This window comes from Haliotis asinina, chromosome 1 (assembly GCF_037392515.1).
Source record: "Haliotis asinina isolate JCU_RB_2024 chromosome 1, JCU_Hal_asi_v2, whole genome shotgun sequence".
NCBI lineage: Eukaryota > Metazoa > Mollusca > Gastropoda > Lepetellida > Haliotidae > Haliotis > Haliotis asinina.
The window spans coordinates 95,900,874-95,920,884 of NC_090280.1; the positions used below are offsets into that span (position 1 = coordinate 95,900,874).

Here is a 20,011-nt window from a genome sequence, read left to right on the forward strand (position 1 = left end):
ATTATTACCAGCTGTTCCCTACATATTTCCAGATGTATGTCTCTTAATGCGGTTTATAATTCGCAAATAGCATTATGTATGGCTGAATATGCAGTTAAAATAATGTTCTATCTCAGCGCTAATACGCCCCAAATCGATACGCAAAAATGACATTCAGAAATATCTCAAATTGACGAAATTGTGGTTAGTCCTAGATTTAGTGTACTTGCTATTCCCAGTTGTGTGAACTTGTATGCAATCCTGCTGTTATACCCCTAGAGGAAATTATATCAATATACAAAGAAAATGTGGAGGATATCAGAAACGTCGGACTGTAATATCCCGTGGGACATCAAATGTAAGCGCATTGTTCTATTCTAAAGCTGATTAGTTGTGAGCATATTGATTGTACAAGCGCTCGTAAAATCTCCAAAGCAAGCCTGCGGGATCATCAGAGAAACCAGTCTGATTGAACCACTATGTAAACAAATGCACGTGTTCATTTGATGATCTCGCCGTTCATGGCCATATGTTTGATTAAAAACTTCACGTTCTGAGACACAGTTCTACCAGCTATGCCCAGTGCAATATCAACATGACGATATATATTAGACATATGTTTTAAACAATCACGCATGCCATAACCGATTTGAGTATTATATTTAACAAATCACCCCAGTCAACTGCCAAATGTCAAACAGCTACAAGGGTTTTGCCGACTCAGGTCACACATTTTAACTTTGATACCCGCTGTGTAATCTGGGATTGAGAAAGTCAAACGTCGTTATCGAACCCAGGTTGTGTTTAGTGTACTGAACGTGGTCTAGATATTAGGAAAACTAGCATTTTAATAAGTGCTAAGAGAGACATTTGATGTGACAGCTATAAGAATGAAATCAGAGATTGCAATGGGAAGTGAAACACATGCAGTTAAGGTGAATACCACAGACCAGATATACAGAGGTTGGCTGTGCTCTGTTCCAACAAATGACTTGGTACACATTATGATGTATGTCTGGGTTATACCAACGCACACATAACAGACAGACTTTCTCTTCTTGTAGTGTTTGACAGTTGACACTACAATAGAAGCATCGCAGACAAATGACAGACATTGATGCTGATGTTATTTACCCAAAGCACCGGTAGCGTCTGAACGGGCGGAACATTACCAACATGTTATCTAAATAACCTCATACGTCATGGATTCAGATATCTGTGTACAAAATGCACGAAGTAAATGAGCAACATGGTGGCAGTCCGTAAATGATCGAGTCTGGACCTGACAATCCGTGATACAGCTACAGTATTCCCGAGTGCGGAGTAGAACAACAAGTCAACTAACGTATAGTTGGTCATGTAAAACATGCATCCCTGTGGGGCCTAATTCCCGAGTGCGGAGTAGACCAACAAGTCAACCAACGTATAGTTGGTCATGTAAAACATGCATCCCTGTGGGGCCTAATTCCCGAGTGCGGAGTAGACCAAGAAGTCAACTAACGTATAGTTGGTCATGTAAAACATGCATCCCTGTGGGGCCTAATGACTAATGGTTGACATTTCAGTTGACCTTCATGACAGTTCCCTTACGGATCAGTTTTGTCTGCATACTGAATAATAACAAGGCTAGGTTATTATACTTAGTTATTATTCCGTGTGATTGTATAATAACTAAGGTCAAAATAATTAAAACATACTAATATAAAAACAAGAGTCGGCTGTATCGGTTGCGCTACTCTGTCAACAAAATACCCATCCGGTGTCATGGAGATTCCTGTTGCTTGCAAAAAGATATTTCTCGTGGTTGCCGAAGTGTTGTTTTCTGTCTTATTCAGATCTACCAAAGAGAGCTTTCAAACTATGCAGAAAAAAAACGCAGAAGAATCCACATTACTCTTGGAAATAGCAACATACACATATTACGTCGCTATTAAAACAGTGAAAACATCAGCTCCAGACTTTTAATTTGCTTCTACACACAACCCAGACAGCAAATGTGTTGATGGATCCAGCATATGCGCAACCAAACCCCTGTCTCAAATAGTACTGATAATCCTCAGTACTGTCAAGACTTTTCACAGGAGCCGTGGAGATCCGGGGAAGAATTTATCTTCATGCTTGTCGAAAGGGAGGACTAACGGGAACGGGTGGTCAGACTCGCTGAGTTGACTGATACAAGTCATCGTATCTCATTTGTGTAGAACGATGCTCAAAACTTATTTTCATCTCATGTGTTGACTGAGTTTTAATTTCTCAACGATGTGCCTGGAACACATGGCACATTTTAGGGAAAATCATAATTCATTTCATGACCCAGGTGGCATTTGTAAGTATACACTGTAACGAACATCATCATTATCAGTTTCAGGACAGTTTGTCTTATGAAGGAAACAATGTGTGAAATGCAGGACTTCCTCTAAGAAGGAACATGAACATCGTTCAACACATATGAGATACGATGACATGTGTCTGACCACCCGATCCCGTTAGTCGCCTCTTACGACATGTATAGTCGCCTTTTATGGCAAGCATGGGTTGCTGAAGGTCTGTCCTACCCCGGGACCTTCACGTGTCAGACAGGAAGTAGGCATTCCCCTGGGCACCAATTGAGCTCGATACCTAGGTGGGACTTTTAACGGTCCATTGGCACCCAAACACATCAAATCACTCTATATAGTCAGAAAGTTAGAAATGCAAAGGAAGTGTCACACTAACCTGGCTCATGGAATATCTGTATATATTTTAAAACCACAAAAAATTACCATTTCACTTCTGAAACGAAAGAACGCGTTCAGTAACAAAGCAGATCAGAAAAAAGAAAGCGTTTGAATGGTTTAAAACTCACTACTGCTTTATGTGTTTATCAGTATTTTTATATGTCAAGTTTTCCCGATGTATCCGCAAAGTCTAATATTGCCCGGTGAATAGAATCATCAAATATTAGTTGTTCCAAAGCGTGCCTAGATAGTAATGAACTAAACAGAAGCATCAAATATTAGTTGTCCCAAAGTGTACCTAGACAATAATTAACTTAAATTTCCTTCTCTATTACTACATTGAAGGAAAACCATGTTCTGTGGATAGCCAACTTCTTTATTGTAATGGATTTGTTAATCGAAAGTGATTGTGGCCAGTGAGTTCAATAATATAATGTTCATGGTCTCGGGAATATTTTCACTACAATAACTGCCGGTTTGACCAGAGTTGTCGTTCATGTTTAAATCAGTTCTGGTGTTCATACGCCAATATGAAATCATTCCGAGGGGCACGTCGGCCCGTCCCGTAACAACACGAGTCGGTCACGAATGGTGCACAGGAGATGTCTCATGATTAGTCATGGTTTTGTTAATTAATATTTGACAATATGTCGCCAATGTTCATTTCATGGAATGTGTATAAACAGGTCAGCATATGTTCAAACACTTTTGTCCTAGTGGATAGTGATTGAGTGCGAATTATATTACATGTATAACCGAGTTTTCGGGAGTTTTATATGCCGACGTACAATGTGTCCGAGTTAAATATCAAACGAGAAGGAAGGAACGCGCGTGGTCCAGTTTCACATAGAAAATTATATCCATGTTACGTGACCGGTTATGACCAATGGGTAGCCGACATTGCATATTTGTACACCGAGGTCCTTCCAAATGGTCTTTGGTCGTGAGAGCAGCGTAGATTATTCCGACATGCGATATGGATATAGGGACATGCACTGGAGCATGTAAGTATATTTCTGAAAGTTGTTTCAAGATGATGCTATTAACTATTTAATTCCAGCAGTTGAGATAAAGTGACATTTTGCTTCTTTTACAATTTGTTTTGGTTGATTAGAAGATGTAGGTCATTTTCAAAAGATGAAAGATGTAGGTCATTTTCAAAAGATTTATTGAAAACAAACTCAAACGCAGTGCCTTTCCAGCATTTAATGGGTTGCTTTGCAAGATCATCTTCGTCCCTGAAAAGAGAGGTATAATTAAAACTGAAAGATTGCTTGACAAGGACCATGTGCTTGTTGTAGAACATTTCTACATTTACCAGTTGCACATTTACCACTGTGTCGACGTTAAAAAAAACGTACATAAATCCTTCGAGTTAACCGAGTTTTGACACAAACTGAAAATGAAAGATGAAGCACGTGATGAACAAGCCTTAACTTCTAGAAATCAGAAGGTTCGACACATGAACTGTGCAAAGTTCCATCTACATCACATCAATGCTGTTGCATCATGGACAAGTTAAATGGACAGGAAACATCAAATAATAGTAATACAACTTGTTTTAAAACGTGTTTCTTACGACAGCCATAGGTTACTGAAGACCAGTTCTAAACTGGATCTTCGAGGGTGAAAAAGGCACGAACTTACCCTCTCAACCTAGGCTGCAATAAAGAGGTTGTCACATTAATGCTTACGGTGTCGGAATTTATTTTATATATCAAATAAGCAATTATATACATATCATAACTTATTTCATGTGTCTCACATGGAAGGATGTGGCATGATCAGTCAAATAAGCACTACATTGAACAATTCCAATTGAACCAGCTGTACTACAGTTCAAACGAAGGATTAGATCGTTAAGTCTGTGAATAGGACGTTCTCTGTTGATGACCACTTGTCATACACATGTATACCATGATTGCCACTTACTTAATATCGTATTTACTTTTCCTGAAAACGTCATCATGATCAGTTATCTATTTGTCTGTTTTCGGGGAATGTTTTAACTGTTAAAGTATCATTTGAGTGGAATGTGACTGTTCCTGTCACGATGGAACGTACCAGGCTGGTTCGAATTCAAGGCTTGGAGATGAAGTGGGAACAGATTCTGTGTACGGCAACGTTCCCTCTCTCTCACAGGTGGTGGAGTTGAAGATGTCGAGATTTCTGAAATAGATTATGTTGTTGTCTGTACAACTTCTCTCCTATTCAGTAGAAACACACATTATCTCAAACTACTTCCCTAAGTATCCTAAGTATGAGTAAAATTATTTAGGTTTTAATGAGTAAGTATCGATAATGTCATTGTATAATGGAAATAGAATAGCAATAAGTAAAATACAATACAATACAATACAATACAATACAATACAATACAATACATCACAAGGAAAACCAAGTTCTATAGTCAACTTCTTTATTCCAGTGAGTGCAATGTTTCGGTGTAGGTACTAACACCGTCATCAAACACTTCATACAAAGAGTAGTAACAAGGAGAATATAAACATATCTGCATAGTGAGAATATACAATTGACAAGGTAGATATGTACTGAATTGCAAATCAGTGATTTCACCAGAGTAGGGCGATGTACAGAGTCACTGGCAAATCCCCATCAACATCAAAAGAAGAGCCCACGAGAGTACAAGAGCAGTGTACCAGATCCATTATATATATATATGATATTTATATAGCGCACATGTCCAAGCACTAGTGCATGCTCAAGGTGCTGGCATTTTTCCCTGGATCACAGGATGTCAATCTCAACAGCACATCGTATTTCAATCTCACCTCCCTGGGGAGTATACAACTCTTGCTGCCACTAGGTGCACCGAGTTTATTGTGGCTCTCTGATCCTAACGAGGTACCCATTTGACAGCTGGATGGACTGGGACACATAGTCACAGCACTTTGTCCAAGTTTACTGCACGTTGTTGTACCCGCAACTAGGTGTATGCACGTGGAGACATTTATATCGGTGAGACGTCTCGCCCTCTCTCGTTACGAAGTAAGGCGCATAAAACTAACCGAGCAGACTGCAAGATCTAGAAACTTCTTAGAACCATACAAAATAAAAATACATTTTCGCAACAGATTTACCGTCTATGCATTTCTTTCTTGGATAATATATATATATACTCACTATGCTGTACATATACACCTGGAAATTAATCAAGCAACACCCCAATTTTTTCTATTGGAGCAACTTTGAAGTGTTCTGACAATCAAAATATGCCGGGTTGATATAGTTTGACACTTTTTTATTCAACAGACGATCTCTGACAAACAACTTAAAGGGAAAAAGTATCAAGACTTTGCTTTATTGCAACGAAATCCAAATTCTTAAAACTCTCTTAAATTCATGAAAAAATGGACACAATTTACTATTCATCCACAGACGTTGTTGTCAGGTGTATTAACACAAATGTCACATGGAAAGAAAGAACAGTCATCTGAGAGTCTGCACACCGACTTTCATCAATATCTAGTGTGTCCTCCCTGCGCACGCACCACCGATTCCAGACGCCTCCTCATTCCTTGGATGAGTCTCCGGATCTGATTCTGGGGGATCCTGTTCCACTCCTCATGCAGGGCAGCCGTCAATTCGTTGAGATTATGGACTGGTGGGTCTCTCTGCCTCACACGACGGCCAATAAAGTCCCACAAATGTTCAATGGGGTTGAGGTCAGGGCTCATGGCAGGCCATGGAATTCTGTCAATTGCATTTTGCCGCAAAAAATCATTTACAGCATGCGCCCTGTGAGGTCTAGCATTGTCGTCCATAAATATGGGTCTCGTTGCCAGAGGATGGTTCTCAAAATGAGGTACCACAGCCCTGTCAAGAACCTCCTGTTGGTAACGAACACCGTTAAGGTTGCCACGGATGGTAATGATATCCAACTTGCAGTTCATGGAAATGCACCCCCATACCATAACGGAACCTCCCCCAAAGGCCACAGTCTCCTGGATGTTCCGTGGAGCCATTGCTGTGTTCCTCTGCCTCCAGACCCGAGTACGACCGTCCACCATGTGCAGCAAGAACCGGCTCTCATCTGAGAAATGGACCTTCCTCCAAGAGGCAATGTTCCAGTGCAAACGGTCATTACACCAGGCCAGTCGGGCTGCCTTATGGGCTGGAGACAGTCTGGGTCGCTTGATTGGCCTCCTTGCCCGGTATCCTGCAGCTTTCAGACGATTCCGAACAGTCCTGTTCGAGATGGGTCTCCCTGGAAGCCACTCCTGTCTCAACCGAGAGCTCGAGTCGAAGGACCTGCGCCGTACAAGTCTCAGTAAAGCTCTGTCCTCCCGGACTGTGGTCTTCCTGGGTCTTCCTGGTCTAGGCAGGTCTTTAACTTCATTAGTGGCCCGGTATTTTTTCAAAAGTTTTGAAATTATGGAATGATGTCGTCCGATTTGAGTCCCGATTTGTCTTAGAGACATACCAGCATTCCTCATGCCGATTATTTGCCAACGAGTGGCCTCTGATAATTTCCTACGTGCCATGACATTGAAATGAATGAAAAACCGAATGCAATCGACAACCTGCGCTTGTAAACACCCCAGGGAAAAAGTGCATTTTTCGAAAGTTGAGGTTAAAGCAATGCACGTGCGCTGTGCAAGCTTCACGCGCGTCATATCAACCCATGAAAAGCTCATGCTGTATGTCAATACATCAAAATTGAATAATCAATCATCAAAATTACTTCGTTAAACTTTGTTAAGTTTTTATGTGTCTTTGAATTTGGTGTTGCTTAATTAATTTCCATATGTATATATTCTCCGTGTTACTATTCTTAAGTTTGTATCATGCTTGATAACGGTGTTAGTACATCGCACTCACTGCAATAAAGAAGCTGACTACCCACAGAACTCGGTTTACCTTCATCTATACAGCATTATTATATCTCTCAAATGGGTAATACACACAAAAATCGCAATTATTTCTACCGTTGCATCAGCCATATGGAGATATATTCGTGGTGAGGTTTGCAACATTCAACGTGATGTCAGTTTTATGACGTCAGTTTGATATCTAAACATGTCATAGGTGGAAAGCAGGACGTGAAACCCTCTAAGCTGCTGAAAGTCTCGGAACATTGTCAGGGTAACCCAGCATTCGATCGCTGCAACTCCATCTAATCGACTCAACTCAAAGTATAGATCAGCCATGCATAACCATTAATCGAACTTTACGTACTGAATGGCAGTGCACGTCCATTTGGAACAACTCTACGCTTTAAATGACTGCATACATCCTATCCGCGAACTGTATGTATTGAATAGCATGACCATTTTGAACAACTCTACGCATTAAATGACTGCGTAACGTGTATTCGGCGAACTTTGGATTGGATAGCGGTGCGTGTCCTTTCGGCGTAACAGAATGGTGGTGCATGTCCATTTGGAGTAACTCTGCGTATTGTATGGCTCCATTTGGAGCATCACTATGGTTTGAAAGGCGGTGCCTTTGGCTTCTGAGATTCTCATGGACGCCCGATAAAAGGCTTATCTACTAGAATGTTTAGTGAACAGAGTTTATGTTAACATGTAAACGATAGCATGTGTTGGGTGAATGTGCCGCTGTTAGCAAGTCAAATATACGATAATTGACTCTACAGACATAATAATGACCACCGGGTGTCCATCAGTGATAGAAGGGAATTCATAAACTCGTGCTTATATGGAAACATATGACTGATTAGCTCGTGGTTTACAAGGCAGTCATGTATACTCTGTAATTCCTGAACTTCGACCATCTTCAGCATTTAAACACTCACGCATCATCTGGGTAGACAACGTAGATAAGCGATGTGCAGGAATTGATCTTGACGTCACCACATGCGTTTTCTTTGCAGGTAAGCAGCTTGGAGCAACCAGTAGCGGCATTGTGGATCCACAGACCACCAGAGTTATCGCAAAATACTATCCTATCTTTGATGAAAAGAAGTTCCAGATCAGAGTCTGTACATTCCAAATATCATCATATCATATTGGTCATGTCTCATTAGTCATACTCCCACTAGTCATACAGTAAATCAGGGATTAATTAAACAACAACAGGCACATACCCTTTGTACAAAATGGACTAGTCAGGTCATTATGCCCATCCGAATGACAACACCTGATGGTCTAGCGGCTTCTCGCCTGTTATCTGACAGGCCTTGTCACTACATTGTCATATTTGTGTATTTAAAACGCGTTCGCCCGTCACACAAAATACCCCGGTTGGATTCCCAACATAGGTGCAATGTGAGAATCCCATTTCTGGTGTGATATTGCTTAAATATCGCTAAAAAGCAGCGTAAAACCATACTCATCTTTTGTGTGTATATGTACGTACCACTGTCAATGACATCAAACGAAGTAATGCTGACTGGAAACTTGAATATTTCTTGTAAATCTCCCCCTGTCTTGTTGATACTTACGATGTCGTTGCAGCTGACGTAATATAATCGCCTGAAACGAAACTCAGATGCAATATTACTTTCTCTCGTCAGTTTAAAAAGGTGCTTCAGTATGTAGCTATGGCATTGATTGTTGGTTTGTTGTTGAACGCCATATGCAGCAACATTCTCAGCTTTGTGGTTTGTTAATTATCTGCACCAGACTATTCAGTGATCAACAGCATGAGCACCGATCTACGCAGTTGTAATACGATGACAGGTGTCAACCAAGTCAGCTGACTTCACCACCCGTTAATCGCCTCTTGCAACAAGCATTGACCATTACTAACCCTGATCTTCACGGGTATATGCAGTGATATGGAGTGGTAGGGTGGGTAATATGGATATACCACAGTAATTTATGACACACTGGTGTATATTCGGCTCCATGGAATCAACTCAGTGTGATGACGAAACTGGTCTATTGTGGCCAGTAACAACGTGTTAAATACAGACACTGGATACTGGATAAAAAGTGTCAATAGTGCGTGTAACACAGAACAAAACAAGTCAGATACACGATAAATGAGCATTAACATTGTGTACAATATAAAAACAAAACCGTGAAGCCAACCTGAAATTGGAATAATGTAACATTCTGGGATCATACATTTTGGGTGAAATACAGAAATATCATGATATAACCTACCCATTATAAGTTCTTATTGTGCCAGGCTTGCAGGAGGATGTAGCAACTTGGTTGACGGTGAAATCAGTTTTGTTAATAGACAGTACTGCGTCATCGATGCTATTTGTTGCATAATCGATGGTGACGTACAATAACCCTCCACAGAATGTAATGCCAATCCCGATTCCAGCCGAGGTTAGATCTAGGTGGTATGTGAAAACAGAAAATGAAACCATTTAATTTTTGTTTGTTTTTTAACGTGGCACACAATAATATTCCAGCTCAAGTCAGTGGTCTGTACGGAAGTAGAGAGTAAAGTAAAATGGGTAAATGCTTTATTCTGTGCGTGGCATGAACTACAACACCATCCTCGATACGTACCGACAGATCTCCACTATACCCTGTATGCATCTGCGGTCCGATAATTTTTTTCACCTCCCTTTGCTGACTCGGTTTTATCACAGTAGCCAGTCAAATAAGTCACCGTTACGACTTACGAGTGTCAAACAAGATAGCGGTTGCAGCAGTGTTCGGTGGATCTCACCACTTTGCGAACAGCCGAGTCGCTGTTCTTTGGCAGTGATTCATATATAAAGACATGATGATGTATTCGGAATCCCAAAAGCAGAGATGTTTCATGTGGCTCTGAAAAGGTTTCTAAATATTTACTTGAAATGCTTGTATAAGATGTGTGTAATGTTGCGTTGACATGTTACATCATAAAACCCTTTACACAATTGTATGTTTCGTGTTGTGTTAATATATTGACGCACCTGTTTCATTAGCCACTATTGTTTCAGTAAGACTTGGGCAGTCCAGACGTTTGACCACGAAGGGATCATTACTGATGAAGTACAAAGAGAAGGACTCGTCACTCTGCCTTTCCCCAACTGTAAAAGCGCTGATGTTTGAGTTGGCATTGATGTCTCGCAGGATCGTCCTAACTGGGTCAACGACAGCAATATCGGACGACTCACCACTAGCAACAAGTGCTGCACACCCCTCAACTATAAAACACCATAGGGTATATTCTATTAGAACAATATATTGCAGATGTATTTGTAGGATTACTTTGTCCCAAGTTCAGGGTGAACAAAACTGTGCATATTTTGAAGATTTATTAACTTTGTCGTCTTTACATGTTACAGTAACTTTTAGTATTTGAAAGCTATTAACCCTGCCGGGCTCAGGGAACATAAGCAAACGTGGAGGGTACATGAAGCCATGAACCCATGAACCCGAGGGACTAGTGAACAACCTATTCATCTTACAGAACACCTCTATGTTAATGCCGAACTGTTTGAAGCATGGGTTGTACACTTCAGCCAACCTGTGTGATTCAAACGATTCGAATCTTGCATCTTGCTGTTTTTCCCGCAGGTATTGTCTTATTAAGGTCGCCAAGGTGTAATTTCCCTTCTTAACATTCTCAGGTACTATATTTGAACGTCTTGTCAAAATTATTTATTGGAATGCGAGGCAAATGGCTTTGTGGTTATCGCTAAAATTTACAGACAACACAAGAAAAACAAATCCACCGATTTGCACTCGCAAAACATCGGTACTTTCCGTGCATCAAGTCTGATTTAATGCTACTCGAGATAGAGAAGTACTACCATGAAGTACCGAATGAGTTGGCACTCGAAGTTGCATACATTGAAATGTATCTCGCTTTTAAGTGGGATTTATTGCAAATAACAGAAGAACGCTTAGTCAATCAGAAAACGACATTTATGTGTGAGGTAAAATAATGGGTAATGTAAAAATGACTTATGCTTTCCATGCTATCAGGGGTATTCAAACCTATATTAGCTATACTTTATATACAATATCATATTCTAAGCATCCTTGTGTGCATGTAAACATCAATGTAAACTTATGTACATTTAAGCATTTGCTGTGAAATAAGAACATAAATAATATATAAAAAAGAATAAAACATCAGCGGTTAGTTATCAATGGTCCAAGGACCAGTCAACGTTCTTGACTCTGACATCTGATGTATCAATTAAACTGAATGAGTAAGTGAGTGAGTTCAGTTTGACGCTGTGCCCACTTAGGTCAAACTGTCGTCTTCAGGTTGGACTGAAGTCACAACTGATGTAGGTTTCAGACTTGCATCTCTGAAATGGTTACAACCCAGCAGATCAGACATATGATAATATGTGTATAATTCCGTGTTATATTTGTCTTATGGAACTAAGTTGACACCATTTCTATGTTAGATTTATTCGTTTATGCGGGTATACGTACGTGCGGGACATTCATCGGTTCCAGTCGCAGTCAGATTTGTGAGCTGCGCAGAAATCCCAGCTAACATACGGTTCACTACTTGTAGTTGGTTTTCAAAGCAATCCGTATCTGAGGGATCTGACAACAGATAGATACAAATTATTACCTGTTGTTGACCTGGGTGTACAGTTTAACATGGTGTGAATTCATATCCAATGGTTTTACTACATGTTTGATATCAGCGACCAGCGGGGTCAGCTTCACCTGCAGGGTTCACGGAGTTTGGTTGTCATGTGTATCCCATACCCCAGACAGATGCAAGGTTGCTTTGTTGAATGTTTAACGCTGCAAACATCAATATTCCAGCTATATGGCGGCGGTATGTGACAAAAACGGGTCCGGGCCGACAATCCAGTGATGAACGGCATGAACATCAATCTACGTAAACTGGTTCGATGACATGTGTCAACCAAGACAGCAAGCCGGACCACCCGATCGCCTCTTACGTCAAGCATGGGTTACAAAGGTTACTGATCCATGACTCCCCCGTCATCAGATACTTGATGGACATTAGAAGCTGGAAGGTAACGCAGCAAAGTATGGTATGGATCATGTCACTCGAGTAGTTTCACCCAAATTTCAAACTGGGCCTGTCCATCCCATGTTAGGGTTTGTTTCACCCCTACTGCACAATCGAAATGGAATGAAAAAAATAGATGTACAGAGATCAAGGTGACTAACTGATATGTTTAGATTCGATACAGAGTTCAACAGACTGCCATAAGGATTGGTATGTACAGAGAGCATATACGACGAAAAAGTTGTACATTGATTGGATACACATTTATACATTGGTTGTTGTGCCACTTGTGAAAACAGTGATTGGAAGACACACATCAAAGCATGTAACAGTAATTAAGAGCAGCACGGGAGCGCATGTACCGTGAATGGGGAACTTATTTTTCTGTTCGCCAAGCCTTGGGCAGGACAACACACTGATCCCTGTTAATTTCAGGCTTCAGACGGATCAAGACGGCCTCCATCAATCATCAATTTTCTTTACGTGTTTCACTTCTAAATGTCATTCAAAGACTGCGAACGTAAACACATCGCAAAACGCACCAGCACCATTACTATACGTTTGATATTTGAGACAGTTCTCTTACATCATTTTCATAACAAAACTATTTGTTCTCTTGTTTCCGAGGTTCCGTTTGATTTCTTTCCTCACAGAAATGACTTAACTTGGCGACAACTGCATTAGTATTCAGTCACCACATTAGGTCTGGATTTTAAAATGACATTTCAAAATCAATCTGACAATCCATCAGGCTGAAATTAATCAAAACATCCCACAAAGGTGTCATCAATTTCAGGTTCATTCCGTTCAATGTATTTATGTTTTTATATACTTACAGTTTGATTCTGATGAAGCTCTGACAAGGTACACGAATACTTCGGATCACCGTAAAGAAATATTATGGTGTATAAGACAGTCTATAATATACACTTCAAAAAACAAAAAGAAACTATACATGTTTTTTTTTTAAATTTACGTACTGAGTGCATATAACTGATTCAGATATGACATCACTGCTCACAGTAAAAGTATCACTTTATAAATTTATAAAACATGATTATCCAGAAAGTGTTTGGTAAAACCGCAGAGGCCTTTTCAAGTCTCTTGGTCAGTTTCTTCTCTGACCACCACGATCATCGAAAACAGCATGGCAGTAGAGACCTATAGAAGGAAGGAGATGTGACGAAATGCTGTCTCTAGGAATGTTTTGATACTCTTGACACTGAAATGCTGTTTGGAGTGTCTGAGGTGGCGGATTACGGTGGCGCAAGCGTCGATCAAGAGTATCTCATCATGTTCAATGAGGGACAAATCGGGTGATCGAGAAGACCAAGGTAATACCTGAAAAATGTGTTATTGGTGGAAGTCCTGTCAAAGACGTGCATCGTGAGGTCGAGCAATGTCATGCTCCAAAGATCAACATTTGACGTTGATGAAGGGAACGATATGAAGTTGAACTGGTCTTCTGGCAAGACGTCTAGCGTCCCATGGTCAATTGCGCAGTCAATATGCGAGATTCTGCGCAGTTCTGGGATTTGGTTTGTTAGGGATGAAGCGACCGCGGTGTTTCAACGGAGATGTTTCAAATGAATGTAGCGATCCTGGGAGGCAGTGGTAACTCTAGGTCAACGTGACCTGAGTCTGTCATTAACACCCCAGTATTGTTGCTGCAGGTCCATAGGTTCAAGATGGTCTGTCTGGATACACTGAACTGCCTTGCCACCTCATGCTGCGATGTCCTTCCTTGTAAATGACCCATGGCGTTGTGTTGTCGAGATTCTGTCAGTCTTTTCAATCCCTTTCCGCCTATAGTGGCTGAAAGGAATGCATGTGGAGTACCATTGATCTGGCTTTTTAAAGCCGACAGTGACATGCCTCAGCTCAAGGTTATACACAAATCCATGATGCACGTGTATTTCATGTAGAGCGCGTTTTAGCGATTCACCACTGAGATTTTATGCAACTTATGCAACTTCTTTTTCCATTACAAAATGGTTTGCAATATATTATGAAATTATCTCGAACAGTTTGAAAACACCTTGTATGCACTGTTTAAATTTTAATTATAAGACGAAAATGTATGGCTACCAGCTTCTATATTTTGAGTGACACGACGATTCCTACGTTGTCATCATGGCTATTATTCTCGGAACGTTCGTAGTCCTAAGAATTCGTAACTGAAATCAGAGCCAATGTATTAAAAATGGGCTACGAAGTTCGTACGACTAGGAACGTATCGAGAATAGCTAGCCAGGCGAATGAGGTTTTACTTACCTAAACAGGGACATCGCCCGTCGGTGAGGTTAAAGACGGATTGGAAATCTCTCCTAGCCTCTTGTATTAAAAAAATAATGTCCCCAGCCCTGATACTCAAAGAGTCGGGTTCCAAGTCGCATCGGTCTGAGGCCAATGCCGGTGTTAGATTCACCAAGAGAATCACGATAAGTCTTATGTCGACCGATGGCATGTTTATCCCGAATGTCAAACTATTTCAACTTGATGATGTTATACGTATTGTGAACTTAAGTGAACCATGTGTCAACATCACATATGTTGGCCCCATGCGGTCTTAGATACCAGGAGTGATTGCAATTGATTTAGAAAAGATATCTTGCAAACCTCAGCCAACCTTTCAATATCGAAACAGATGACGCGTGTCCACGATCTGTGCTGATCAAGAGTCGTTGCGTTTATCGCAAATCTTTCATGCTTTTTAAATTATTTAGTATATTTTTGGAGTCAGCTGTTTGGCTCTTTAAGTTAACCTCTTATCGTTCGTATATAAATAGTATAAATGGGTTCCTGCTTTATTGTGGATATTAGGGTGATTTCGTTGTCGGTGATGTGATGATTGGTGATGCGGTACGTGGTGGGGTGGTGGTGTTGATGTGGTATGGCAAGTGCTCATGTGGGTGGTGTTGATGTACTGGTTGACATGGGGGCAGAGGTAGTTGTTGCTGGCAAGTTTGGTTAGGATGTGGTAGGTCGCCATAAGCTTGTCGGTCACGTGGTCATGGGGGGAGTGGGTGGGAAGTGATGATGTGTCTGGTGGTGATATTGCTGAGAATGTGATGAGTGGTGACGTAGTGGGTAGTAATGTTGGTGAAGATATGACTGGTGATGAAGAGGTGAATGGCGATGTCAGCGATGATGTGTCTGGTGGTGATAATGCTGAGAATGTGATGAGTGGTGACGTGGTGGGTAGTAATGTTGGTGAAGATATGACTGGTGATGAAGAGGTGAATGGCGATGTCAGCGATGATGTGTCTGGTGGTGACATTGCTGAGAATGTGATGAGTGATGATGTGGTGGGTAGTAATGTTGGTGAAGATATGACTGGTGATGAAGAGGTGAATGGCGATGTCGGCGATGATGTGTCTGGTGGTGATATTGCTGAGAATGTGATGAGTGGTGACGTGGTGGGTAGTAATGTTGGTGAAGATATGACTGGTGATGAAGAGGTGAAAAGCGATGTGAGTGATGATGTGTCTGGTGGTGATATTGCTGAGAATGTGATGAGTGATGATGTGGTGGGTAGTAATGTTGGTGAAGATATGACTGGTGATGAAGAGGTGAATGGTGATGTCAGTGATGATGTGTCTGGTGGTGATATTGCTGAGAATGTGATGAGTGGTGACGTGGTGGGTAGTAATGTTGGTGAAGATATGACTGGTGATGAAGAGGTGAATAGCGATGTCAGCGATGATGTGTCTGGTGGTGATATTGCTGAGAATGTGATGAGTGATGATGTGGTGGGTAGTAATGTTGGTGAAGATATGACTGGTGATGAAGAGGTGAATGGCGATGTCAGCGATGATGTGTCTGGTGGTGATATTGCTGAGAATGTGATGAGTGATGATGTGGTGGGTAGTAATGTTGGTGAAGATATGACTGGTGATGAAGAGGTGAATGGCGATGTCGGCGATGATGTGTCTGGTGGTGATATTGCTGAGAATGTGATGAGTGGTGACGTGGTGGGTAGTAATGTTGGTGAAGATATGACTGGTGATGAAGAGGTGAAAAGCGATGTGAGTGATGATGTGTCTGGTGGTGATATTGCTGAGAATGTGATGAGTGATGATGTGGTGGGTAGTAATGTTGGTGAAGATATGACTGGTGATGAAGAGGTGAATGGCGATGTGAGTGATGATGTGTCTGGTGGTGATATTGCTGAGAATGTGATGAGTGGTGACGTGGTGGGTAGTAATGTTGGTGAAGATATGACTGGTGATGAAGAGGTGAATGGCGATGTCAGCGATGATGTGTCTGGTGGTGATCTTGCTGAGAATGTGATGAGTGGTGACGTAGTGGGTAGTAATGTGGATGAAGATATGACTTGTGATGAAGAGTTGAATGGCGATGTGAGCGATAATGTGTCTGGTGGTGATATTGGTGAAGGTGTGATTACTGATGATGTGGTGATGTGGATGTTTATGCTGATGTGGTTAGTGATGACGAAGTGGGCAATGACGTGGTAAGGATATGACTGATGATGACGTAGTCAGCAGTGACAAGGTGGGTAGTAATGTGGCGGAGTTAATGTGGGATGCGGTGTGATTGTTGTGGCGATGTCTTGTACATGGTGAGAGATGGTACATGGTACATGATGTTTATGATAGAATTGATGAAATTGTGCAAGACCTGGTGAAGTGGTTCTCGCCCTCAGCTTTGCTTGGGATGCGGAGTGTCACCATCCGTTGGACTGGAATGTAGTCGATGTGACTCTTGGTAACGTACTGATGGGGATGCTGATGGCGATGAAGTGGTTCGAGCTGGTGTGGGTGGTGGTGATGTGGCGATTGGTGGTGAGGATGGGCACAAATCTGTATGGTTGTGATATGGTATTGTGTTAAGGGTTTACATATTGGATGGACGTGTGATACATGTGGTTTTTGGTCACCAGTATTGTTGTAGGTGTTAACGTGGTTAGTGTTGACGTGGTTGGTGTTGATGTGGTGTAAATGGCGATGTTAATTGGTACGGTTAATATTTTGCCGCGACAAAAGGTGAAAGAAATCCCCTCAGAACCAGCAAAATATAACACTAAGATGTCTGAAATTTTCGATAATTTTATATTGAGCAAAAACAAAGGCAAGATGCAAAACATTCACAATAGAGGTTTCATATACATGTTTCAGAGGTTTCAATGCGACTGAGTCGAATCTAAAGTAATGGGTCAAAAATATATTGTCAAGCATTGTCAACTCACCGGATTCTGGGTGTAGGAGTAAGAAACAGTTTTCCTGAATGTAACACAGCGAGCGATCAGGCAGCGAGTATGTAGGTCAAGCGTTGATAAAGGCAGGCAGATATATACTCCAATAAATCTCTATGTGTCAACAGGACAACCCGCCTTTATATACAAAGTCACTGATTCCTGAACGTTCCAGCGAGGCATGGAACCTTCGCCATGTTTTGCGATCGACAAGTCAGACAAACCAAAGGGAGGTAACTGTACCTTTCAAGCCTGCCGCTAAAATAATAATAGCACTGAACATTTACGATACGAAATGTGATGCAAAATAACTATCACGCAAAACTCTAAACATTGTGACCCAATAATAATTATCACTTAATCAATATTACAACTTACAGAAAATACACTCTCGTAACATGACCCAGATGGAACATGGCTGTTGCTGGTAGAATTGCTAAGGATGTTGTTGGTGATGATGCTGTAGTTGGTGTTGTCGTTGCTCATGATATTGTTGTTGATGATGTGGTGGTTGTTTGTGTCGTTGGTGATGTGGTAGGTGATAATGTGGTAGTAGGTGATGTGGTCGTTGGTGGTGCTCTTAGTGTTCATGTGGTGATAGTGTGTTGAGGCTTCAAGTGATTGATTCAGATGTAATGCGAGTGATGATATAGGTGTTGTTGTTGGAGGATGTTGAGGTGTTGTGGTAGGTGATGGTGCGTTAGCTAGTGATGTGATTTCAGGTGATGAGGTTGGTTGTGACGTTATTGGGAACAGTGTTGCTGTTGATGATGTTGCGAGTGAGTGGAAATTCATTTAGCGATAGTATGTGACTGTAACGAACAGAGGATGGTGATGTGATGCATATGGCGATGTTTGTGTTGCAGCTTGCATGAGAAGGATACTGTTTTCATCAAGTTCAAAAGTGATGACTTTAATACACCATATGCTGTTGGTACCTGAGCAGAGGGTCGTGAACACTGGCGAGAAATACACCTCCATCCCAGCTGCTAACCATACGTTTTAGGACCACATATGGTCGAAAATTGATTTTCGATGTATATTCAATATATTCTGCGGGAGTTTTTTTGACACAAATACATTGAATTTTAAATAGATATTGTATGGGCTTGGGGAGGTTTATTTTTGGCTTTTTGTGGTGTTTTTGTTCTTGTTGTTGTTGTATTACGTTGTTTGGGTTTTTTCTGATGTCTTTTTTTCAAATATCCATGAGTTCCGCTCCATTTATCAGACTAACTAGACATGCATTTAAAGCTGCAAGGTAATATAACCGTTTTTCGAAGTTCGATAAGCCTGTCAAGAGCAGTGCAAACACCTCGGGCTTCTAAACAACCTTACTCAAGAACAACGCATTCACCATGCACGACTGTCAACTGGAGCATGAACTGAAGTTAGCTGCACGTGAGTTATCCAACAGAGCACGGTTATTACAATGTTTATCCCACACATATACATCCAAAATAGATAACCCATTTCAAAATCCGCTAGCTGATGAACATTATTCTCACTCACATGATCGATAATATTCCAGAGCTGTTTCTACAGATACTACTCATTTTTACAGTCGATGTAAGTTTCTGTCATTGTCATTAACACGGCCGTTTTGTATTGTTTTGTAAGTACTTCTCGGAACTTTGTACTGATATGTAAATTAAGCACTTTTCATAATAAGAACAAAACATTCTTTGAATATTAAATCAATATGAGATAGTTGTATAGAGTCTTGTTCAGCTGTTCAAAGGCGCCTTGTTTTTCCGTCGATCACAGGATGTCAGCTACGACGGCACATCGTATTGTTTTCAATCTCAACTCCTTGAGAATCATATACAACTGTTTCAGCAATTTAGGCGTACTAACTTATTGTGGCTTTCTCATCCTTACGAAGTACGCATGCACTGCTAGGTGGACTGGGACACAATGTACTCGCATCTGTGCGTGTAACAGCTTGGTATTGTTTATTCACTAATACATATGATAGTGTATTTCACTATCACAAAGTTATACAAAGTTATACAAACCTAAAACGAAATAGAATTCTGACAATCGCTCTGGGAGTACATGAATATATTTATCTATTCAAAGTAACAGTAGGGGCCACATAGATTTCTATTATATAAAAAAACCCATTATTTCAGTGTTATAATGTCAATATACAAAATGATCTTTGCAAAGCCAACAGCCTGCAAATAAACAGAGAAAAAACTGTGTTGGGAAC

The 20,011-nt window shown here is 40.9% G+C and overlaps 2 protein-coding genes across 2 annotated transcripts; one reads left to right on the forward strand and one right to left on the reverse strand.

Moving 5' to 3' along the window:
• Positions 1-2,201: 2,201 nt before the first annotated feature.
• On the reverse strand, positions 2,202-15,048 carry LOC137277316 (uncharacterized). Its single transcript, XM_067808997.1, has 7 exons — positions 14,856-15,048; positions 10,543-10,776; positions 9,791-9,971; positions 9,039-9,154; positions 8,476-8,629; positions 4,761-4,865; positions 2,202-2,244 (listed from the first exon to the last, which is right to left on the reverse strand). Exons 1-7 carry the CDS (start codon positions 15,046-15,048, stop codon positions 2,202-2,204), a joined length of 1,026 nt encoding a protein of 341 aa, XP_067665098.1.
• A 643-nt stretch (positions 15,049-15,691) lies between these two features.
• On the forward strand, positions 15,692-17,059 carry LOC137277323 (bifunctional hemolysin/adenylate cyclase-like). The gene has a single exon (XM_067809009.1). It carries the CDS (start codon positions 15,692-15,694, stop codon positions 17,057-17,059), a length of 1,368 nt encoding a protein of 455 aa, XP_067665110.1.
• The last annotated feature ends 2,952 nt before the right edge of the window (positions 17,060-20,011 follow it).